At 35.2% G+C, this 26,282-nt stretch overlaps 1 protein-coding gene across 1 annotated transcript; it reads right to left on the reverse strand.

Moving 5' to 3' along the window:
* Eip74EF (Ecdysone-induced protein E74) lies at positions 1-26,044 on the reverse strand. The gene is made up of 5 exons (XM_036360389.2): positions 23,651-26,044; positions 6,617-7,006; positions 6,255-6,470; positions 2,485-3,295; positions 1-2,388 (listed from the first exon to the last, which is right to left on the reverse strand). Exons 1-4 carry the CDS (start codon positions 24,768-24,770, stop codon positions 2,565-2,567), a joined length of 2,457 nt encoding a protein of 818 aa, XP_036216282.1. The 5' UTR covers positions 24,771-26,044; the 3' UTR covers positions 1-2,388; positions 2,485-2,564.
* Positions 26,045-26,282: the final 238 nt, after the last annotated feature.

Consider the following 26,282-nt stretch of genomic DNA (forward strand, 5'->3'; position numbering starts at 1 on the left):
TATTAACATAAAAAATATTTATTTTACATATTGCATACAAATAAATAAAAGGTTTTCAAATCAGTTTTAAGTTAAATTTTGTTTCAAATGAATAATACCATAGGCGTCTGTTTGTATTCTAAAATACCATATTTACCACCTTCTACTCTCATTTTCGGGCACGTTGATGATCTGTAGAATACTTTTCACATTCTCTACAATGAAATATTCAAATTCTGTACAGATTGCTTGTGTTTTTTATATCACCATTCGATCACTCTTCATTGATAATTCGTGAATATTCTTAGTTTTTTTGATTACGTTTGAAAAGATGCGATTTAGAAGTAAAAATTTACATTGTTCCAATTGCTATGCCATTCTTAAATGTTTTGGGTCTCAAACTCAAATAAAACACAAATAAATTGAAATGATAATTTTATTTTTAAATAAGAAAAAGTTGTCACAATAAAAAAAACTACATATGTATACTTTCAACTTATTCGTGTACTCACAATCTAAATTAAAACAAAAAAAAAAAACGTTTGAAAAACAAATAAGAACCAGTAAACAACTGCTCGAATTCTTTAAAGTTTCAGGAAAAAATCGAAAACGAATTTGTATATTGCTCGTATACATATGTAGTATGCAGCTTTTTGATTTTTGTATTTTCAACTTAAACATTACTTAAATGATACTAACATTATTAAGTTTTCTTTTTCTTTACTTTAATAAAAAAGTGTAAATTGCACATATGGGCAGTGGCCACAGGACTTTGTCCTCTTATAGTTTGGAAGATTATTTTAAGTTGTTTTTCAAAAATTGCAATTACTGCTATTTTTGCATGCGGCAGTGACATTTGACGGTAAATAAAAACTCGAGTCCAACAAAAATGCAAATACGTTAGTTTCTTTTATGAAAAATTAAAACAATTTCAAACCATATTGAATTCCAGTAATAAAAGAGCTCATTCATATTACAACAACAACAACAGCAAAAAAGTTGACGAAAAATTACACTAATACAAATTCAACATATTCCCGTACATATTTGCTCTCGTCGAAATATGTGTCAGAATTTTCTGCGTTGCTTTCTAAACTATACTACTTTTCCCACAAAATGTCGCCAAATTTCACCCATCTTTCATTCATATATTTAATATTTAGTTTCAAAATTCCAATATCACGATTTATCACATTTACCTTTAAAATTTTTTTTTACTATTGACCTTTTCGAATAACTTTTTATTTGCTTATTGCTCGTTTCATTTATTTGCTGTTACGTCTCTAATTTCCCTGTGTAACACGATCACCATTTGTTTAACTCAACGTCTACTTGCACTTGAGTATACACGTTATGATCACACGTGACCAATGACTAATTTAATTTGTACTACTTCCATTTGAAACGATTCCATTACATAATATGAATATCCTTAGGCTCGCAACTGGGTGCAAAGTTGTATTTTTGAATTTCCCTCTTATATGTAATCTAATATACAAATTGCCAATATTTTTCGAATACTTAGGATAACTAACCGGTAGTCCATACTAACCGATTGACAAAAAGCGCACTGCCAACTAACGGTATACTTATGTCATAACTAGCGCAGCAAATGAGTTGGTTTGAGCGAAATTTTCATCTGGAAGCTAAGCAGAGAGAATATTGAGAGAAATATATTCCTGTTGTTGTTGTTCTTGTTCTCTATGGGAAATTTAAAAATTTAAAATAAATTCAAAAGAAAAATCAAGAAAACATTTATAGGCAAAATATTTACGGACAGTAAAACTAGTGTTAATAAATTTCAACATTCATGACTTATGTATGTATATTACATAATATTACAGTATATTTATGTGTGTCCATAATCTTTAGAGTTTACTATAAAATAAGCAACAAAAACAAATTAATAGTATTCATATGCTTTAGCTAGACATACATGTACATACAATTTATATAATATTTATATAGACTTATACTTAAAGATGATCCTTGGATCATTTTCATCATTCTTCTGCATTCTTTAATTTTACTAATCATTAATAACAATTTCAAAATATTACAACATTTTGTAATTAACATATCTGTCCTTAAACATAAAAATAATTATTAATATTTTTGTATATCATTGTGTATTTAAAATATACAGTTAATTTTAGCGAGCCTTACACACAATTACAATAATTCACCATAACTACTATTAACATAAAAAAAGATCTAATAAATACAATTTCTTTACAGTATGCATTCATGCTTTCCTTAAAAACTGCTGTACGCCGCGAATTATTATATATATATATATTGTGTGTGTGTGTAAGCAGAATTGCACTTCCGAAATTTGGCTGCGATTTTGAGCAGCTTTCTACTGTTTGTACATTCCTTGAAATCCATTTGTAAGTGATGTGATGCGTTCTGAAAATACCAGAAACGTCACTGAGTGATATTGATTCCAAGTTTTCTAAAAAGGCAGTTTCGAATATAGATATGTACGAATATGGTAACACTTACCTTTATGGAATGCCCAGCCCTTCAAATGTTGTTCCTTTTGTAAGCTTTCTTACATATTACATATGCATGCATCCAAACATTTACACTCCATTGCAATCGATTTCCACAATATCCTTTGGCACGTCCACGAATTGATACACCAGCCTCTGGCCATCGACTTTCGCCAGTATGCCACGCTGATAGTAGTACCGCAATGCTCGTCCCATTGTCTCGTAATTCATATCCGGTTTGTTTTTATGCATGCCCCATAGTCGCGACACCGCTTTTGAGTCCACCAGTTTAAATACACCCTTCTCACGATTGGTCCATTTAATAAAACGGGGGCAGTATTCGCGGTCTTGCAGAAGTTTAAGGAGAAATTCCCACAGGTATGTTGTGGAGCCTTCGCGGCTGCGTCGCTTTACCCCCATTTCGATTTTTGGCTTTCGTGGTTTTTTCACTTTGCGCTGTGGAAAACCACCAAGCTCCAGCATGTACGAGAGATCATAGTTGACGTTGGACGTTGTTGGCTGAATCACACTCGGTTGATGCAGCACACCGCCAGCCGCGGTCGCTGGGCTGTTCGCTAGCGTGGAATGCTGATGATGGTGTAGGTGTTGTTGGTGTGCGTGCAGGGAATGATGTGGCGTTAGACCGGGGTTAGCTCGTGGCGGGGAAGGTGTTGTAAAATAGGGTGACGTGGAGTAAGCTGCTGAATTTCCATTATTCAGGGTGCCGACTGCACCGCTATTCGGGCCACTGCTGCTACTCACCGACGCATTATTCGATGGACTAGTGCTGCTCCCTAGTGGCATGTAATAACCATCGGGCACTAAAAAATATAAAAGTTGTGACATAAGTATGTAGGAAAGGTAAATATTTTATCATTAAGGGGTTAGAGCTTAAATAAATTTTTAAATCTGACAAATACTTTTCGAGTTATTCGATAATTAGCAAAGAGTTATGGGGCGTTATGGAACTCTCTTTGCGTAAAACTTCAAATGCGGTTTCTCAAAAATATGACTTTGAACTGATGACCAGTGTAGCTCGAAAACCTTTCGGCAGATTTCAATTAAATTTATCCAGCTTTTTTTTTTTTAAACATGAAAAAATATCGCCTGATCGAAGAATTTTTCATAAACTTTTAGGGTAAAGTGGGGCACATTCGTCAAAGCCGTTTTTTGTATGATGGAAAATTACTAGCTTAACAGTTTGCATTGTGATTATGCCTTTGGTCAACTACTTATAGTTTGATGAAGTTTGGCAGTTGTAGTGTGAAAGTGAAAAGAGCAGCACGCAAAGAGTTTTTAGCAGGCTGATGTAATTTGTTGTAGTCCGATTTCGCCTATTTTCGCACTGTAACATAGTAGAATATTAAATACCGAATTTGGTTGAAATCGGTCGAGCAGGTTCCGAAATATGGGTTTTCCCTTAAATGTGGGCGGTGGTACGCCCCTTGTATAATTTTTGTTTTGGCTCCTATAAAGCTTAATTGTACCATCTTATGTGTAAAATTCAACGTCTCTGACTGCTTTATTTAATGAGTTATAGCACTTTTAGTAGCTTTAATCAAAACCGTTATAAAGGGAGTGGGCGGGGTTGTCACCCGATTTCATCAATTTTCATACTGTCGATAGGGGTGCTACAAATATTTGTCTTGAGTGAATTTGGTTTATTGGTTTTCGATTAATGGCGTTTTGCGGGCGTGGCATCGTTCCGATTACGCCCATCTGCAATACCAACCGTCTCACGGTACCAAGAAACATGTCTACCAAGTTTCATAAAGATATCTCAATTTTTACTCAAGTTACAGCTAGCACAGACAGACGGACGGACAGACAGACACCCCGATTTGAACTTGTGTCTTCATCCTGATCATTTATATATACATATATAACCCCATATATAACTAGATTATTTTTAGGTGATACAAGCAACCGAAAGCAATATGTTGCAAGAATATAATAATCTTTACATAATATATATACATATGCATATATTAATTTTTCAAAAACTAATTAAAGGATTTTGCATGGTCCGATGATGTAACAGGTAGTTGTACATATTATATTTTAAGCAAAATTGCGAAATAATTAATTAAATTTATTTTTCTTAATATCATTTGTAAAACCGCCCTTATGAAAATTTAAGGAAGGGCGCTCACATTATGTTAGCTTTCTTACTTGGACGCAATTATCTTGCACCGACTATTAGAATTCCTGTAAACAACTGAGTGCGAGTACATATGCGTATGTGGCGAATGTGTAGAATTCAAAGAGATACCTTATTTTTAGGGGGCTAGTCTGGCATACTCTGTCTCCTCTTTTGAACGTCAATTGCTCACATCGCGTTTCTCTCGTTCTCATTGTTTTGGCGCTCACTTTGCATCACTTCGTCTTGCTATGGCGCTGAATGTTTGTAGTTGTGACCTTCAGATTTCGTGCAAAGGCAATGTGTCGATGACCACAAATTCATTCATACATACAAAAATATAAACAACAAACGACGAACTTAGCGAAATGCATATATAGCCAGTACGCATATGGGAATATATACAAACTGACGTAAACGATATCCACATATACACACGCAAACACGTACATACATATTTATGCATTTGATTTTGCGTGACTTTTTCGTATAGTCAGCGTTAGAGGAGGGGTGTCGACGCGTCAGTGGGATTGCATGCCAGCTCAGTTATCGTCGACGTAAGCGCCAATTGCGGCAGCGAATGTGGAAATATCTATGCACATTTTCATACACATATACACATGCGGATACACGCTCAAATATTTGCCGTAGTATGCAGCGGTCTGCATTTGTGTGCGACGAGGCTAAGAGTGAGAGTTTTTGCAATAACTGGAGAATAGCGGTTAACGCGAGGCAACGTTCGAAAGGGGGGATATATACATATGTACATACGTGCGCATGTGTGCATATTAGTGAGCGGTAAGGGAACATAATTTTTGTGTTTGCTTAGGTGTGTGTTTCTTGCTAAATACTATGCAGGCGTTTGGGAAGCTATTTACATTGCATGGCGAAAATGGTAAATTCGTCCAGTCACAGTTTTTAACGCTTGTAGTAAAAAATTCAAAATAAATATCAGTACATCCATATAAAATTATGTATGTATAGTATATGTACATAATGTGAATCGCTTCTTACAAACCAAACAACTTCTTTAGCGACGGCTCCGACATTTACGCATGCGCTCACTGGAGCAAATAAACTACACCCATGCAAAGGACTACGGAGAAATTTCTTTGCATTCCATTCCTAAACACATACTTACGGCGAAACTGAGAACTTTATTATCTGCATTTATCTCTTACAGAAAGTTTTGAAAAATTTAGTATGAATTGACCAGAAAATTCAAGACAAAATCTAAACGTGTAGGGAATTGCAATATTAATGTCTACCCATGAGTCACAAAACCGGATTAAATGGAGGATTTTCTTTGGAAAAAAATGCCAATTTAAACAAGTGGGTGTGAGGGAACGTGAGAACTTTATTATCTGCATTTTTCTCTTACAGAAAGTTTTGAAAAATTTAGTATGAATTGACCAGAAAATTCAAGACAAAATCTAAACGTGTAGGGAATTGCAATATTAATGTCTACCCATGAGTCACAAAACCGGATTAAATGGAGGATTTTCTTTGGAAAAAAATGCCAATTTAAACAAGTGGGTGTGAGGGAACGTGTTATATATACACACACCACATTCTGTTCACTAACTTCAAGTTCAGCTCAAGAGGTGTGAATAAAAGCTTTATAAATAGTGTTCACTTACTTCCAACACTTCGATTCCATATGTTCCGTAAGGATGCTGAATTTTGATAGAGATTGGGATGTAGAAAAGTTCCAGACGGTATATGAGATGCATGCGGGTGGCAATGGGCCGGTATTCCAAGCCTCGCTTTTATCTCATCACTGCACGGCTGACCTCCGGAGCTAGAACTGTCCACGTCAGAGACTCCACTATCGGCTGGACTTGGAGGAAAGGAACCTTTGATATACAATAATATTTAAATAAAATATTATTTTGTGTTTTATAATGGAGAATTAATGTCTTCAACTAACTACGAGACCAAATAGTAAAAAGTTTTGGTTTCATACGAAATTATGAGCAACATATAAGAGTGTGTTCCTTACCGGTTGTAGCTGATCCGTAGGTCCTATGATGTGAATTGTGTATCGAGCCTCCACTCAGGAGATTGTGTAGCAGTGGTCGGTGTGGTATGGCTAGTGGTTGGAGCTGGTTATTTGCACCTGACCCTGAGAGTGGGCCGCCATGCTGTGATAGACCATTAACAAGCTGCTGCTGTTGCTGTTGTTGGGCTGTCTGCTGGAGGTGTGGTGGAGAAAGTACAACGCTTTGTTCGGCTTTTATGTGTATAACACTTGGAGATCCCGCGTACGTAGTGCTCTGTGGTTGCTGATGTGATGGTTGTTGCTGTTGCAGTTGCTGTTGATGATGATGTTGATGGTGTGTCAGCAGAGGACCTGGACTTGTTGATTGCTTTATAACTGGAATTTCAGTATCTGTGAAGAGAAGAAATAAAAAATATTTAATAAAAAGCCAAATAGCAAAACTGTTTGTTACGTAACTACATTAATGTACGTAGACACATGTATGCATGTAATTAAAATTTATTCTCAACTGTTTTAATAGAAAAACGTACAAATATATGTGCTAAAGAAATTAGTTTACAAATCGGTTTCTCAGCTAACCGGTTTGATTGAGAAAAGCGTGTGCTCACATGAGGCAGCAGGTTACTGGGAGACAAGCGACTGGGCTGCGCCCATCTATTATGGTCACGGTAGTTTCCCGGCTTGAGAAATAGTTGAAGTTAGGTGGAAATATAAATTGCAAGTTGACACATCACGGAAATATGTAATAACGTTATATCGGCAGTTCCATAGAAACTTAAGAATTCCAACCATTATAAGCATCACGTGTGTTTACACACATATGAACATTAGGGAATCCGTTATTTCCCAAGTTGATTTTTTTTGCAAACGCCGCCTGAAGTTTCAGTTTTTGATCGAATAAAGGATCCAAAGTAGACAAGTTCTTTATTATACTCTTGCAACACGTTGCTATAGAGTATACGAGTTTTGTTCATATAACGGTTTTTTATATCACTTAAAACATATATCACTTGGGCTAAACTTTTTTTTAGAAGCGTGCGTGGCTCCGCCTCCTTTATGATTTAATGTATGTACATACTTATCTTCCAAACCGCTTAAGATATATCAATCAAACTTGCTGAGAAGTATAGTAACCACGCCCACTCCACACTACTAAAAGTATTATAATTCATTGAATAAATGAGTCATAAGCATTAAATTTTACAGTCAGGGTGGTAGAGAAAGGTTTTATATGATCTGGTGTGAAAGTTGGACAAGGTTGCATGGGTTGGTACCGCCCTCCTTTAGGTGAAATTCTATATCTCAGGAACTACTCGACCGATTTTAACCAAATTTGATGTGTGAGGTGGCTCAAAAATTCCTATTTGACACTGCAAAAAGCGCGGATGACAACCACGCCTAATTCCCATATAACAAACCTTTTAATTCCGTCTGATTCATTTACTTTACAGTATATAAAACAAACATCAATAAAGTTGTCAGAACAATACAAATAGTGCCCTCAAGGTATTTCATTTGACGTCCTAAAAACACTATAACTTGTACTAAATATGAGTTAAAGCAGATCAACACTTCACTTAGCCCCCATATATCTAACATAAATATTTTCGGAACTCCAGTTCGCTTTATACCGCATCTATCGGGCAATATGTAAACCATATGAATGAAATTCAGAAATAATCTTTTTCTAATAACAGTGTATCCTTATTCCTTAGTTTGATATAAAGTTTTGCCAAATCCTGAAGGTGTTCCTCTGCCTTTGTTTCTGGCAAGTTGAAAGATTATGAAATGTTCGGTTACACCCGAACTTAGCCCTCCTCTACTTGTTGTAAATTAAAATCGTGCCTAAATCATATTTCTTTTCCCGTTTACCTATATAACATGATGTTTTGCATTAAACACGTAGACCTACAACATAAAGGAAATTATATTCTAGTACAAAATTTTCCGCTCTACAAGAAAGTTCTGCATAACTTTAACTGCGTATAGCCTTAAGAGGAATGTTTTTACGAAAAATATCCCTTTTTTGTAGAGCCGAAAATTTTGTATTAGAATATATTTTTTCCAAAGATATAGGTTTATTTGCTTTGGAGATAAACGTTTTTTACAAAATATCAAAATCTTATGTTAAGTAAATGCGAAAAGTAAAATGATTTAGGGATGGTTTAAACTTAAATTAAAGAACTTGGGTCCTTTTCTTTAGGGAAAAAACTGAAATTTCAGGGGGCATGTGCAGAAATAAAGAATCAACTTGGGAAATAACGGACACCCTAATGTATGTATATATACTGGTTTTACTATATCTGCATGTGACAAGGCGACAAAGGTAGAAACAATTGTAACAGTAAACAATTTGGCTTCACATTGTTTGTATAAGTAGAAAAATTTGCCCAATATGATACCCATTTCCGTTTCCGCTCATAATTTATATTAAAGTGCAGTTAAAGTTGGCCTAACTAGCTAGTGTGCGGTCAAGAAACTGCTAAGTCTCGTCAGCGCCGCCTATAATGAACATTTCAAAACTACGCTCGGCTAAGCTAAGAGGCGCGTCGAAGCGAGCAGCAAACAAAAACAATGCGCCATCGCAGCGACCAGCGAATCCACAGTGACATTGACCCGGTTTGCTAGCAGCCAGCCAATAGCTAAGCAACTAGCCAAACAACTGTCAACTGGGACTAAATTAGTAATAATGAAAATATTTATTTTTCCCAAGTCAGTGCAAACCTACGACAAACACATAGTGCAAAGCACACTCACAACGGCACGCGAGCAACAATATGCAAGTATGTTTGTACACAGCATAGTAGCCTGACTCGGACACCACTTTTTAAATTAATTGTAAATATTCAAACGACGAAGAAAGGAAAAGCGAACAGCGAACGGCAAAATGAAAATGAAATCGAAATTGCAGCAACATGCAAAAAAAATAAAAGAGAAAAATGCACGAGCAAAAGTGACGGCGGGGTACGGTATTGCATGCAATTTATCACGGCTGTGAAACGGGTTTCGTGAGCGTGGTCGTCGCCTGCCACTTTGCTTTCTCCCCAGTAGTGTCACAAAAACGAATACCAAAAATTCACAGCAAACACCAAGCCACCAGTGGCAAAAGCAATGACTACATGCAATTATCATCTCCATTGAAGTGCAGCGAAGAAAATGGAAAGTAAAAGTGTATTTTCACTATTTTCTATCACCAGATGCTGTGATTTGGTATTAGTGGACGCAACACTTAAATGGTTGACTCTCCATCGGTGCAATTGCACTTCACTGCGGTACAAATACTCTCGAATAGGCGCACACGATTGACTAAAACGAAACGCAGCGCAGCAAGTGATGCACAGTGGGACGAATAGAATGCGTCTAAATTTTCTCAGCAAGTGTTCGAACAAAAGAAGGAAAATAGCAAATTTCTAAATGTGATGTAAGAAAATAGTTAATCTCTTAAAGCCACATAGTATGAAATATTGTAAATGTGACAAGTCAATTAAGATAAAACCAGTAATTTTAAAATTTATGAAGCAGTTTTCTATTTTATAATATTACTTTACTAAGCATCTGTGTATTCATGTTGATTTGAAATAAAACAATTTGAGATGTTGATATCGTGAGCCCTGACCTACCCTGAATAGGGTATTTTAAGTTTGCCACGAAGTTTCTATCACACCGAAGGAAATGACGGATACCCATAATATAATATATATTATATATGTATAAATGATCAGCATGAAGAGCTAAGTCGAATTTAATTGTCAGACAAATTGAACGATCGGAATCAAGTGATTGTACGGAAAACTTTTTCATTTGACGAGAAATTTGGCATGGATTGTTTTACAAAGCAACGGTGCAATCTTCGAAAAAAATTTTTAGATCGAATCACTATAGCTTATAGCTGCCATACAATCTGACCGCTCAAAATCAAGTTCTTGTCAAGAATATTTTGTCTTTGTGAATGGTTATATGATTTGTTTTTTTTTTTGTTAATTTTGGGGAGAGACGAAGGCACTCTTTTTTTTCAAAGAAGAGTTCTAATCAGTCCACTGTTTGAACGCTTCAGAACGAATGCATGAAAGTGCAAGCGAACGTTGCAGGGAGGAAATGGCTGAGATGTGACAGCTCTTCTTCGGACTGCAATATTCTTGTGAGGCAGCGCTGCCAGCTGAGGCTTCGATTGCATTCATACATTTGAGTACTGCGCCTATGGAGAGAGCGTGTTGACGTTGTGCCTACCGATGTACCTGTGTCGCTTATTTGACTGGCTGCGATGCATCGCGCGTGCAATTTCGCTGTGCTCCAGTCTCGCACATACATCCACTAACTGAGAGACGCAGCGCACCAACATTAGCGGATAAGTTGGTAGAAGCGATGTAATATACTCATGCTTACATAAATATATTTTTATATTCGTATTTATGTACATCCGTATGTGTGTACGTGTTTCATATAGTTAATATGAAAATATGCCCGAGTGCTGCACACACTTGTGTATGTAAGCCATATACTCGTACTTACATCCACTTACACAAATGTACTTATTCACATGTACATACATATACACATCCATGCAAATACCTAAATGCCCAGCAATGTGCATACGACGAACGTGTGGCCGCGAGAGAGGAAGAGAAATCAGGTCAAGGCTTGTCGGCATAGTAGTCGTCGTTCACAATTTATGCTTTGTTGGCTGCATTATTGCATGTTGTTATTTTGCTTTTTGCAATCGCTACGCTGCCGCTGCTGTGCGTTTACATACACTAGCTTTTATTGCCACTATTATAGCTATTGTTGTTGTTGTTTGTGTGTTCGGAATATGTTGCGCTAGGTTGCTTCATAGTTGTTGTAGCCATTCTTTGACTTCTCTAGACGAACCATGCATTTGGCTGTGAGTGTTTGTTGCCGCCTCACTTTAGCTATAAACTGCTATAATCCATGTTTCATGCTCTTTACGTTTTGACGGTGCGGGTGGACCCGTAAGTTTTGCAAACGTAATGAACTTACATCTAATAACATATATATGTATGTATGTATGTACCATAAGTATGTATATAAATTTGTAAGCAATGCTTGATTGCAGCAAGTAAATTGTGGTTTGTGTTAAACTAACAATAACAATACACAATCGATAGCGACTACGGGTTGAATACGGTAAAAGGCGTCACAGCCAATAGTTGGCAACTTCTCTAAAGTGAAACGACTAAAAGGTCAAAGAAATGAAAATGTCGCTTTTTTTCTTCCAGAAAACAATTTAAGTCCTTAAATATAAGTCTATTACTTATATAGATCTATAAAAATTTGTTTAATTGCTTTGAGACGTTCTTATCAATATTTATATAATATTATATATAAATTTCATAATCAAGATAGCGGGGAAGAGCTTTATGGGAGCAGGTGTAAAAATTGGACAATAAATTACCCGATCAATTTCAACTAAATTGAAACTGTGAAAATGGGCGAAATCGGAAAACAACCCCGCCTACTTCCCTTATAACACAATTTTAAATTCCATCTGATTCTTTCACTTCCAGTATAATAATGAAACACCAATGAATATATCGGGATATTCATTAAGGACCCAGCCACTAAATATCTGGACCCCAGTGTAATTTGTTGATTTTTTATCGTTTTAGTATTGACAATATTCCCATGAACTTAACATGAGTACATTCGGGTCAATACCTCCTTAGTCCCCATATAACTAATATAAATATTTTCGAACTCCTGTCCTCTATCGATCAATATGTAAGAAATCTTCATGAAATTCCGAAAGAATCTCTTTCTAATAACAATGCTACTCCTTGTCTATGATTGTAATAATGAATACTATATTTTATTTAAAACGTTCTTTTAATAGGATCGTGTTACTTCATGGTGTTTCATGTCGTTTAATTGCTTTATTTTTATCACCTGTTGACCCTTCAGTCAACAAATAATAAATGAAATGAAGCAATTCAAATGAATCATTCAAAATTTAGATGTATATGTGCGAGTACACATATTGTACATATTGTTGAAGCAAAGAATCATAACACACGAGACAAAACGACGACAGCTCATAGAGCATGCCATACATATGTATGTACAAACATACTTATGTATGTATGTACAAACATACTTATGTAGTTAACTGAGCGTTTACTTGTTGCGGAAATGTTTATTGCACGTACATACCTAGCATACTATCAGTTCGCCAATGAAGGCACTATAACCCACTTGGATTATACTGTGACCTTTAAATGTTTTCGGCAAATAGCTGTTGATGAGGAGCGTAAAAATTCTCAGAGTTGAAGTGGCACACCCACTTTTTCATGTATCGAACTGTTCAAGCCACGCTCTGTCTATTATTGCCAATATGGCCCATTTCAGCTACTACAAGCAACTCTCCTACCTGTTTCGTGGCTTCCTTATCTGATGTTAATGGAGTGTCTTTGTTTTGTTATTTTGCTTATTGCCATTGCTATTGCAGGTGTTGTTTTTGCAGACTTTTTTCTGACGGTGTATATTTGCGGGTGTTTGTTTTCACGGCATGAGTTGCCGTTACTCCTTACTTGGGTCTTAAATTTTGTTGTACTCAGCGCGCTTGATTCGGTTACATCACAATTTGGATAGTAGGTCAATGAATAAAAATCCAGCAACGGTTAAAGCAAAAAATCAACGCCAAAACTTACAACAACCACAGAGGCGGAAGATAGAGGAACGCAAAAAGGGAACTGTAAAACCTGAATAAGTATTTGCAATATTTTACATGTTTATAGTATAAACATTTATGTTTCACTTGAAGCAATTACACGTGCGCAGCTGACTGACTGGCTTATTTACAAGTAAATAATTATTGTATACACAGGGTCGTATGCACGTTCCATCATACTATTTCTCCGTAGTGGTCGAATATGCTACCGCCAGGTGGGTTTAAAAGGGAGGAAAATTAATAACTCATTTCCTTGTAATAGAAATTATCAGCTATTCAGTGATCGGAGTTTAAGCATAGCATTTTTTTGAAATTTTAGTTTAAATGCATCGGTTGTATCTGTATATGAGTCACATCTCATGCTTTCAACCTATGACTCCCCATTTTGTATGTGTAAATTGATTTACAAATCGACAATAAATTAACTGAATAAGTCTCATTAGATATATACGAGTACGTACTATGTACTAATTACTAAGACTCAACTGCACTGAGCTCAACTCAAAATTTAGAAAAGAGTGGAGTTTGCATAAAAGTTATTGGAAATACTTGACTTCACTACAATAAACTATTTTGTTGTATATGGTATATATATTTATTTGCCATTCTTGAGACAGTAAATTTGCAATTTATTTAATTTTGTGTATTGCTTCAATTAAGCCACAATTTGTATTCTCTGCCTGTGTTAATATTTGACCTAATTAAAATAAGTATCTAACTGGTATTAGATCCTTGGTCTGTGTTCTTTAAAAATTGCTTAATATAATTCTATGCTTCTCTTTCCAATATTTTTGAAGGAAAATTTATCGGAACACGTCAAGTGCAATTATGCAAAACGTCACGATCAAAAACACAAAATAACGAGGCTTTTATAGTACTTTTACTTTTATAGTACAACAGCTATCCATGTTATAATGAAATGTTTAAAATATTTCTTAATAAGAGTAAATTGTGATTTTCACTAAGCAGATGAGATAAAAGATCTAATTTTTTTTCTGATACCGGTCAAATGTTTTTATTTGTAAGCGCCCAAATTAATAATGTGTTTAGTGATTAAAGTGCATCTTGCTATAATAGTGGGTCAACTAGCAGAGATATCAGCGCCAACAAGTGTATTATATTTAGACGAATCTGTGTATATACTTGAATATGTCTATATTTTAATAGTCTTTAAAACCATTGAGCCAATTTCATTGGCTTTTTTAGACACCTTCAACGAAAAGGAGGAGACTGTTTGTCTACTATGGATAGTTTAAAGATCAGTTTGTCGCCTAGAGTGTATTAGCTCTATGCTCTAAAAAATTAAGGTTGTGCGTCAATATTGTATATGATTAATACAGAAATATGAACGCCGACTTTTTAATTATTGCTTATTTTTTACACTCTTGAAACAGACTACATATGTATATTTGTGCACATTTCCTAATAAATACCTATACTGATTTTCGCCGTCTCATTACATATATATTGTTCGTTTACAGTTCTATTTCCGCATTATGTCCTTAACCAATTATTTGGCACTATATTTGTACATACATACATACATAGACAGTAGGCAATAAGACGTGAAGGTGCAAGTATGTATTCAGCATACATCAGCTAAGCATGCAGTGTTTTATATAAAGGTATAATATCTTTCGTTTTGTGCGCCTCAATAATTATTATTCCTACTTTTTGGTGCTTAACTAAAAATAATTTATTTATAATATACACGAGTTCTGCGTTCAAAGCAGCAAAATATATATAGGTATATGTATGTATAGAAAAGTATTAAAATTTCTTCGAATAAACAAGGAACGAAAGGGAACACAACAAACAGGAACAGCACCTAACGAAGAAGGCATGTATGTACGTATGTATGTTTGTGTACGTATGTATGTGGGTAGAGCATATCTGCATTGTTTGTTTTCTGCCAGTTATTTCATTAATTAGCGGGGGAACCAAGCAGATAATTTCGGCCATACGAATATCTGTTCGTGTGATTGTGTTTGCTGTTTGCTTGGTGGGAGTTCGGCTATGTCGTAAAGCTGCCGTCACATTTGCTCTGACTGAAATACAGTTCCTGTTCTTTGAAGAGCCACTGCCTTGCCAACACTGTGTGTGTGAGCACTTGCTTCCATTGTCTTCATACGTACTCCCATGTTTGATGCGGTCATACATACAAACATAAGTATGTACAGTGGCTTTGTGTGACGAAAGAGCGCCATCGACAATAAAGTGAATTTTTTGTTGGATTCTTCGATAAGTCGGCTGTTGCTGTTGCTTAATCGTTGCTTTGTTGTTCCGTTCGGTTGCCAGCGCGAGTGTGAATGCGCGCATTTTGGAAATTTTGTCTCAAGTTCAAGGTCTTTCGGATAATATAACTACATATGCACATTTGTACAGGCATGTGGACGGAGAGTTTCTTTTGCATTTTTTGGAAATTTTTTGTATTTTATTGTTGTTATTGCAATTTTTTGATGATACCACGGTGGATTACGTTTTATTATATTCTGAATTATATATACATATGTACATATAGCTGTGTTTTGGAAGAACTCTGAGAGGCGTTCCTAAGCTTTAAAGAAATTTACCTCTCATTTATACGATTTTTTCGCTCAACGTCTACTTAGTGAATGCCGTATGTACATAACCATGTATGTGTCAACAATTATTCTTGTCTTCCGGATAGAAATGTATTATTTTAATGGTTTTTTGTCTACAAATACAATTATTAGTATTATATGTGTACATACTTTTTATATACATACAAATATGTACTATATTTGCCGTATATATGTACATACATATGTACTCCTCCTGTAAATATCTCATCCTATACGATTTGAAAAAAATTTGTTGTATCAAGAATTTGTATTTGGATATTCGTATGTACATACGTACTCAATTTCCACGTATAATTTCTGATTCCGACTTAATACTTTACTATATACATATGTGTATGTATAAATACATATTAATAACCAGCACTCGATTACACCTTCTCTAGCATTATGAGTAAAGTTTCTAAGAAAGTCGCATTTAAGGAATGAAAATTTAACTCATAATTAATTAACTTTACTTAGTTATTTGTTATGTGTATGTACATATATATGCATTAAATTGAACCAAAAAAAATTCAGGTTTAAATGGCGTTTAGCGTTGTTAATAATGCGATTTGCCAAATATTCGTGCGCAAAAAGTTGTATTTGGTGAAGATACAGTTACAGGAGATAAAATCATGAAATCAAGAAAGCTATATACAATACATATTCATACATATGCACGTTTGTATAAATGTATATTTGCTTACATGTTTATAGTATATCTTTGTATAATAAAGAGCTGTTGTTATGAATTTGCGTTGAAACAAACGAATTCGAGGTAGTAATTTGAAGAGAACAAATCACTGTATATGTACACATGTATGCAGGGTTATTAAAAAAAAATTAACATAGTAAAATTCTTTTTGTCGTATTTATATTTCTGTTCTTTTAACTGTAGTGCTTCAGTTAGAAACATGTAAATCTTGACTTTTTATACTTTTTTATTTCAGCATTTCATTTGGACTTTGTTACTCCAATTTTTAAATTAAACAAGTAAGGAAGAGCTAAGTTTGGGTGTAACCGAACATTTTATACTCTTGCACCTTGCAAGAATGAAAGCCGAGGCAAAACTTTATATTAAAAAACGTTGCGAAAGAATTAAATATCCATTATTTGATGAAATCGTGAATAAATTACAGACCACTTACAAATTACTTAGTTTTATTGCTATATTTTAGTTCGCGTCAACTAAAATTATATTAAAAACCACTTGAAATGAGATATATGTATGTGATATTAACTCGACCGAAGAGGCTAAATTTAATATATTGAGTTGATGTGGAAAACGTCAACCAGAGGATCGGAATTCATTATATTAGGAATATGAGCTTTAGACCAAAGTATAGATCAATTCCATTGTAACTCAGCGCTAAACTACATATTTTTAAGAAAACTTGTCCATTTAATTTTATTAAAATATTACATTTTGACCAACCTGAATGATTCAAACTCAGGTGGAAAGACGGAAATAATTAAGTGGGGCATATTGGGGATAGAGAAAGGGATGGGCGAGAACATATTTTTAATCATTATAAGTAGTATATGGAGGTTGGTTGGTCAATACTACCCACCCGATTTTATCAATTTGTGCCAATACCACATACCACAGACTAATGCTCCCAGTATGGAGTAAAGTCAGCCGGATGTTCGAAAATCCTGGTATTAGTTATATGGGATTAGGTCAAGTTTGCGCCCAATTTTATCCATTTTAGGCACAAATATACACTGTGTTTAGTAAAACACGTTTTCTCAATTTCATTGAGGCTCCGGAAGTTCGAACATCTTTATACTAGGTATATGGGAAGAGCTAAGTGACATATTGACCGGATTCAACTCATTTTTGACACACAGACATACTATTATAAGGGAAGGATCCTCTCTGAATTTCAATTATATATCTCACACATTGACCGATATTTTCAGTAAAAATTCAACTATATGTACTGGGGTCCGCATAAAATTTAATTCCGGGATAAAATTTAATGTCTCTTGAGTATTTTGTTATTGATTTATCGCGCTTTAAGTAGTTTATAACTGTACCGATATATGGAGTGTGGGCGGGTATTTCATAAGATTTTATTTATTTTAAAGCGTCGATAGGGGTGCTCAAGGAATTTGTCCTGAGCCCATTTGGTTATTTAAGCTTGAATGGTTTGGGAGATGTGTACATTAAACCTTATGGAGGGCGGAACCGCGCCCAAATTAAAGTTTTGTATCTTAATGTAGTGCTTAGTTATGGCAATTTATAGGTTTTCGTTAACTTACTTTTACGTGTGCCAAGTTACATTATGTTATCCTAATTTTTACTCAAGTTACATCTTGCACAGACAGACGGACGGACAGACGTACATAACCGGATTTCAACTCTTCTCGTCATTCAGACCGTTTATATATACATGACCTTATATCTATCTCGATTAGTTAACTATTATACTCTGTACCAAGACGTTGGGAACTAAAAATTTAATTTTCAAATTTAAACTTTTAGTATTAAATTAAAAATATAAATATAAAAAATTGAAAATCTAATTTTTAATCCAAAAAATTTGAATTAAAATTAATAAATTTTGAATATTGAATGTAAGCTTAAAATGTATGTATATATGCATGTGTGTATAAACGTTTGGTTGAATGAGTATTCATAATAACGCTGTCAAAACACTAAAACACTGACTGATGTTTAAAAAAAAAATTGTTAAATTAAGTCATGTGTTATTAAATAATTTTTTTGGCCATATTTGGTAACATGAAAATAGCAAGAATCTAAAATATTTAACAATTAGACTTAGCTAGCAACAATGTTAGTCGCAGTCACAAAAATATTGCAGTAGCTGATGACTAAAAGTATAATAAGAAGTAAGAAACAACATTGAACTGCCAACTATCTTGTCTACAAACAATATATTCCGTACTATCAAATAACTATATTAAACAATAAATAAATACATAAATACATACACACATCATATCACAAAAGTAAAAGTGTATATAATGCTCCCAACCTACCTCAAGAAAATTTTTGTTATGTTTGGGTATTAGTCGTTCAGCTTTTAAGTTGGCAGCGAAATTTCTGTCTGACTAGCTGACTTTGCTATACTCTGATGAAAATATTACTCAGTACTTTTCCCCAACCATCTCTGCTTTGTGAGTACCGGCAGTGCGACACAGACGTTCACTACAATAAAATGCCGAAGTCGCGTCAGGAAGGCATCAAGCCCACTCTAACCCAAAGTACCTTTCAGCCAACTACCAGCTTGTACATAAACTCATCTATATAGAGTATGCATGTATGTATTTATGTATATAGTGTATTGGTAGTTGTTGCAATTGCTATTGCTGCTCTTGTAAAGTGTTTGTTGTTGACTGGTTGTAGGCCTTTTTCACTTTCTCACTTTGCAGGCGCACAAACACACACCAAACGATTACACCGCAAAGTCTGTTTTCATTTGCTTTTATTTTTCTCTTATTCTTTTCGCGAACTACATATGCATACACACATACACTTGTATGCGCAATCACTGGGCCTCAGACTGATGAGCCGACTGGCTGGTAGGCTTTCAGAGCGTCGGTTGGCTGGTTGTCTTCTTAGCCCGCTTTTTGATTTGTTATATGGATCAAGTCCACCATTTATAGCAGCGCAGTCGCCGCCGACGTTGATGGTGTCGTGAACTGAAATGTGCTATTTGTTGTTATATTTGTGTAACTTTGTGTTGTTAGTGTCATTTTACATATTCTGCAGATGATGGTAAATACTACGTATATAAGATTGTGTGTGTGTATGTGTCATTCGTGTGTTAGTTGATACTTTCCCTGTGCGCATTTCCTTTCAGTTTCAGCGTAACTTTGCTAGTATATCCATACATACATATGTATATGAGTACATACAACGAACACAGTTTTCTGGATATAATATGCCCTGGCAAGTGGGGCACAAACTTCTACTGCCTTCGTTTTGGCCAGAATGAAATACACACAGAAATACACACACGTGACCGAGAGCATATTTATCTAGTTAAACTTCGGAGGGAAAATGCCGATGGAAATAAGCACACGAGATGTACATACATACGTACAAACATTAGGATATCTCCATTTTTAAGTCTAACTTGTATGAATATGCTAAATATTTAAGCAATCTACAATATTTAATAAGCTTTTAATGCTGATAATAATAAATACAAAATAATTCTTTCATATAATTGCAAAGTCATTTCAGTTATTTTGAGAACGACTTGTCAGTGGAGTAATTATTGCTTATATGCCGTAAATGACGTATTTACTTGTACCGGTCAACAATTCTGATCTAATCTGATGATCTGCTTTTCAAATCTTTATTTTCTATACAGGGTATATTAAGTTTGCCACGAAGTTTGTACAAATGTCTCTTGCCCAAGAGGGATCGTCGGCGACCCTATAAGGTATATACATATGTATATAAACTATCTCCACACAAATTGCTTAAATCGTCCTTGTAAGGAAAAATTTGACAAGATATCTTCAGGAAATTCAGCATGAATTATTGTACAAGGTAACCTTATAATTCCCGAACAGTCGGACCACTGATGCATATAGTTGCAATGCAAACTGATCGATCAAAATCAAGATAAAGATCTTTTAAAACCCTTTTATGCTATAAAAAATGTTTCTGGGAAGGGTTTTATAGCTTCGATGCAGCCGAAATTAACGCTTTTTCTTGTTGTGATAATAAAAACATACCTTGTAATGAGATATTACCTTGGCAAAAGATGATTTCAAACTGGTATTATATATAAATTTTTAGGAAGATAAAAAATAATATTTGTATTCAGGTATACCCTTATTTAAATATACGAGTTCAATGATTTTAGGACAGCTTCTTGTTGCATATCTGTAATATTAAATTGCACTTACATACATACATATGTTTTGTCCGAAAAAGTGCCAAAATCGTTTATAATGATCTTTGTTTGATAACACAAAAATATTACAATACTGATTTTTGGAGATACTTCATAAAAATAAATAAGACCTAACATACATTACTGTTTCGACAATGGCTTTGACCTCATTCACTTCGAAATCGACAAAATATGATCGTTTAAGTATTACTAGTTAGAAAATTTCAAAAATATGTTGAATTATCATTCCTGATTCATCAGAAATTTCTTACAAATCAAATGGCAGACTGATTTATTTTTCCAGATAAATACAATGTGCCCGACAAATTATGATTTTCTGAATACTTTTAGCTTCATCCGCGCCCACGCCAAAATAACTGCCGAAGTTTTCACTGAAATGTGCCAAGCAGTTATGGAATATATCCAAATGAATTTCTTAGAACATATATACATATACCATATATACATTTGTATATAAAGTCAGTATTTTGACGGCCTGTGCACCAGCTAACCCACTGCCCAACCTTCTGACACTACCATAAACACGACTTAAAAGTATACATAAATACCCAAGAAGACTGGCAACATTTTTGTTTACTACCTAAAATAATCGATAAAATTGTTGAGGTGGGTTAGGAAACTGTTACGAGTACGAAACGAATCAACACATACCAATTAATTTATGTATGAATGTATGTTCATAAGCTTTACATGCATATACATATATGTACATATATATATAGAAATATATGTGCATATATATGAATAACGGCCACGCTCAGTGTAGTTAAGAGAGGCGCACGCTGCTTTCGTTTAATGCGGCTCAGTTGCGAATGCCACCAAAAGTAAAACTGAATAGAGATCTATGTGTTATAGATACACATACGTATACATGGCTAAATATTTACTACATGCAAAAGTGCGAGTACGTATGTGACTATTAAAAATGCGGCGGCAAGTCTTAGTTTCGCAGCGGAAATTACGATATTTCAAACTATAATTTTGTTTGTTATATTTTTTTTTACTTTGTTTTGTATGTGCTTTTTCCTACAGTTCGTCGTTTTATTTTACACAAAAAGTACGAAATTGTTGCTGGTTAGTTGGTCTGTTGACTGGCTGATAGTCTGGATGTCGGTCTGCCCGTATATTTCGCTGTTGGGTTAGCTGGCTGTTGGGTTAGCTGGCTGTTGGGTTAGCTGGCTGTTGGGTACGGTAATTCGTCGGTCGGTGGTTGGCAAATTCAGTGGTTTCGTCATATTTTCCTGCTTAGCTGGAAAATTTTCGATTCACTTATTTATTTATTTTCCCATTCATGCTTTAGTCACGGTGTTGAATGAATACAATGTTGGAAGTGCAGAAAAACTTTAAATTTAGCAACTATTGTACGATATGCCTACATTTGAACGTTCATATGAGCAGTATTTCGAAATCTTGAAAGCTTTAAAAATGTAGTAAGTTGTCTTAGGTACAGTACGAAATCGAAATTAAAGAGAAATAAGTAAAAATTAATGTTTTATAAGGAGAGAAAGTGATTTTGCCTTCTTAGGAGTAGTGCTAAGGATATCAAAGGCATTGATAACGATCTAGCGGATGTAGTAATGTTAAAATATAATACTAACACCACTTAAACCCTTATAAACTAAAACTAGAAGTAATTGATAATGTTTGCGATAACATAACTTAGTAATAATAAATAATTATTTTTATAAAATTTATAATTTTGAAGTATATTCGATATAGTTTGAGTCAACTACACTGGCACTTCTTTAAACAAAATATTTATTCCAGAAAACTTACACCTCTTTTGGGTAAGGCTACTAAAGTATAGTTGTCGTTCTATTTGCCTGACAACTATGGCAGGATTTGCTTGGCGTATGGCTACTGATGCCAGTATACTTAAAAACGCAGATACAAATATTTCCCAATTATGAAAGCTATGAAACGATATAAATATTATTTGAAAATTTTACAAAGCTTTCAATTGACAGTAATTTTGGCAAATTATTTATGATTCCGTTGGAAACGATCGCAAATAAACAAAAAATAAAGGTTACATATTTAAACCCTGCATAGGGTATATTAAGTTTCCCACGAAGAAAACTTCGGAGGCCCTATAAAGTGTATATATAAATGATCAGTGTGACGTGCTGAGTCGATGCCATACCTGCCTGTTCCCTCAGTTTCAGTGGGGGTTTCAGTCTCTTAAAGAAATTTTGCAAACGTCCTTTCTCCCCAAGAGGCTGCTCATTTATCGGAACCGCCATTATCGGATCGATATAGCATATAGCTGCCGAACAAACTTACTGATCAATATCAATGTAAAGATCTTTTTTCCTATTGGGTAACCTTAATTAGACTTATATCAAAAAACATGATTAAAAAGAACTTTCAAGACGTTTCCGTTTGGATGCAAACCGTTTACCGGTTGGCCAAGTATAATGTAATTTGGTATAGGCGCTAGTATAGTCTTACACAATATTTGCGTTAGATTACCACCCTGAGTGCATCATTAGATGGAATATGTTCAAACGAGTTGATATTAAGGATTCGACTTGTCAGATAATTTAAACGATCATTCTCTCTTCTGGTCAATATTCAAGTCAAGATGCTTTTTGTGCATAATTTATGTTTAGCACACGTAAAAGAGCATTTTATATTTTACATGGGCTCATAAAAATTAGAGAAGGTCTTTTTGTATCCATTAAAACCTATTATATGAGTGATGGAAGGGGTATTTTGTTAATATTTTAGTAATTAATTCAAAAAGGCTGTTGAATATATGGCATCCAAGTTTAATATAATATTATACTCCTATTCATATATCGATACATTAGTAGAAATTATATACAAGTTCTTAAATCAATATTTGATTGTCACTTTTTTCACTTACAATATCGTTTCATTAAATTCTTCTTGTATGCTGATCTTTGTTCTGCTTTAAGTTGAGCATGCTCTCCTTCCGTTACACCAGAGCCCGAATCTTCCGATTCTGTTTCTGAGTAGGTACGATCGCGATTGCGTAGCGTCGTTGCGTTTACCGAAAGATCCAATGGACAATCAGTATCATCCTCTTCTTCCTCCTCGCTATAGTTATCCATGGAGGCTATGCCATCCTCTTCCGCAACAATATTCTCGTCTTCATCCTCCTCCTGCATCGCATCTATTGCTTTTAAGCTTTTTCTACGTTTGGGCGTATCACATACACGCGTTGCCAAAGCTTCCTCATCACTTTGACACTTGCTTGTGATTACCGTGCGACGCACCTGCTGACCCAACTCGCCCAAAGTCTCACGTTCCTTAGCAGTTGGTGAACTACTATGACGATTACGCTCGTATGCGGTAGACGTGCGCTCCGTGCTTGTAGTGGAATATTTATGTTGGCGCAAATGATTGTAAAGTACCGTAAATTTCTCAGGACAACTAAATAGCCGCCTATTGTTTTCGGTAGTAGATTCAGCGATAGCTAGTGGAGGCGAAACCTGCGGGCTGGATGCAGTGGAAACGTTGCTATCGTTATTTTCGTTGGTGGCAGGTGATGTTGATTCTGGCAGAGGACTTTCCCGCATTTGCGTTGTGGACTTATGTGATTCTATGGCACGAATTATTATTTGGTCCCCGCCTCTGTTGCTGGGCGAGCGCCAAGTTTGCTCATTGCGTTCGAAACTTCGGTCCTCCTTGTCCTCTTTTGCAAGTGGAATGCAGCAGTTTAATAACTTCTTATCATTCGAGCTGCTTCTTGTACTGGCGTTAGTAGTGGCGATGGTGGGCGATGCCAATGGGGAAACACTCTGTTGGGACAATGCCACCGGAGAGGGTGAACGTGTAGGTGAAGACAACGCATTCGACGCTAGAGAGGCTGACGATGATAGCGATGACACTGAGGAAGATACATTGTGCGTGGATTGTGGTGATGATGGTATGGGCGATGAGGAACCAGCAGAGGATAATGCTGCCTGGCTGACGAGCGTGTGCGCTGCGTTGGCTGTGACCAGATGTTGCACCATAATCATTATGAAACTTGAATTGAACTGCGTCCCACTAGCTGCGAATTTCGTTACCACTTCTTTAACTAAAATTTCTCTATTTATTAGCGGGTTTTTCTGTTATCTATAACTGTGTTGTGGTGTTCTTTTCTAAGCAATGGTCTACACTGTTCAATTTTTCCATTGAATACAATCAATATGTTGTGGTGATGTTGTGATGATTCTCCATTCAAAGGTCGCGCTTAAGCACCGTTATCTAATATAACAAGTTTTTTTGCTCGGATATTTTTTAAGAGTTTTGAACTGTAACCGTTTAAAAATTTAGTAGCATACACTTAAGGTTGACAATTTCCAATTGTTTTATTTTTTTAAAGATAATTTTTAACGATTTAACATCATCACATGTTCGAATATGAGTTCCCGTTGCATTATGTTACTTTAAAATTTGTGTTGCACTGTTTTGTGTCACTGTTGTTACTTCTACAAATTTTGTACCTGAGCGTTGTCAACATTTACAATTTTTGAGGTATTTTGTTAGTTTTGTACATTTGGATAGGACGTATGTATAATTCTGAAAAATTATTCTTGTTTACGTGTTGAACCTTTAAACAACGCCAAATTTCATTTTTGAGGATAAAATATACATACACGATAGTCAAGCAGTTATTTAGCGGAATTGTCACATTTTAAAGCATATTCTATGCACAAAAATGTATATAACACTTAATGTAAAAGTTGTTGCATCCTTGCTCGAGCGCTAATCCAATTTGCTGTCTTTTGCTCGGAATGCATGTCTCAGTTGGCGCTATTAATTTCACTGTAGTATGTCAGTAGTAGCTCCTTGCCCAGCTGGCGCAGCCTAATTGGGAAGGATGCACTCCATCAATTGTAGAATGCACACACTGCTAGCCGGAATTCTTACGTGGAATTAAATTGACTCGATAACTAAGCAAGTCACTTTATAATTCAGCTACAACTGAGTAGCATGCTATAGGTCACTTTTATTTCCGCGATAGAATCCATATCAAATTAGAATGCAGACACAATTCTTCAACTTAAACAAATCTCTTTCAATCTTTCATTTCACATATGTTGTTGTGTTGTTTTTCAAATACAACTAGTTTTAAAGACGTATATACATATATGTATTTATTGTATATCGCAATTTGCGAGTTGCAAATAGTTCAGTTTGTTTGCTGGCAAGTTTGTTGAGATACCATACGCGTATTGCAATTTTTCTGTTATTATTGTTATGTCGAACGCAAACGTCGGTTATCTCTTACGGTATCAGCGAAACTGAAATTGTAGTTTAAACTCTAAGTCGATTACAGTCGAAGTAACGCTGTAGCTAGCGAGCAGCAAGCAAGCAACTGCTACGATTCACCGACGACGACAACGAAAACAGCAACAGAAAGCAGCAATGGTAATGACAACAACAACAGCAACAGAGCAAAGGAAACACTTCGTGTATACTCAGTGGCACATATAGACGCAGTCGCATTTCAGACAACAACAGCACTCATGTGTTGGGGATGATGA

The sequence above is a fragment of the Bactrocera oleae genome, chromosome 6 (assembly GCF_042242935.1).
Source record: "Bactrocera oleae isolate idBacOlea1 chromosome 6, idBacOlea1, whole genome shotgun sequence".
Lineage (NCBI taxonomy): Eukaryota > Metazoa > Arthropoda > Insecta > Diptera > Tephritidae > Bactrocera > Bactrocera oleae.

Excerpts from the sequence above, each read along its gene's own strand:
- Eip74EF (XM_036360389.2), bottom strand. The coding sequence starts at position 24,770 with ATGATTATGGTGCAACATCTGGTCACAGCCAACGCAGCGCACACGCTC. Across the intron at positions 6,471-6,616 it reads CTACGGATCAGCTACAACCG|GTTCCTTTCCTCCAAGTCCA; the intron begins GTAAGGAACACA and ends TGTATATCAAAG. Across the intron at positions 3,296-6,254 it reads ATGGAATCGAAGTGTTGGAA|TGCCCGATGGTTATTACATG; the intron begins GTAAGTGAACAC and ends TATATTTTTTAG.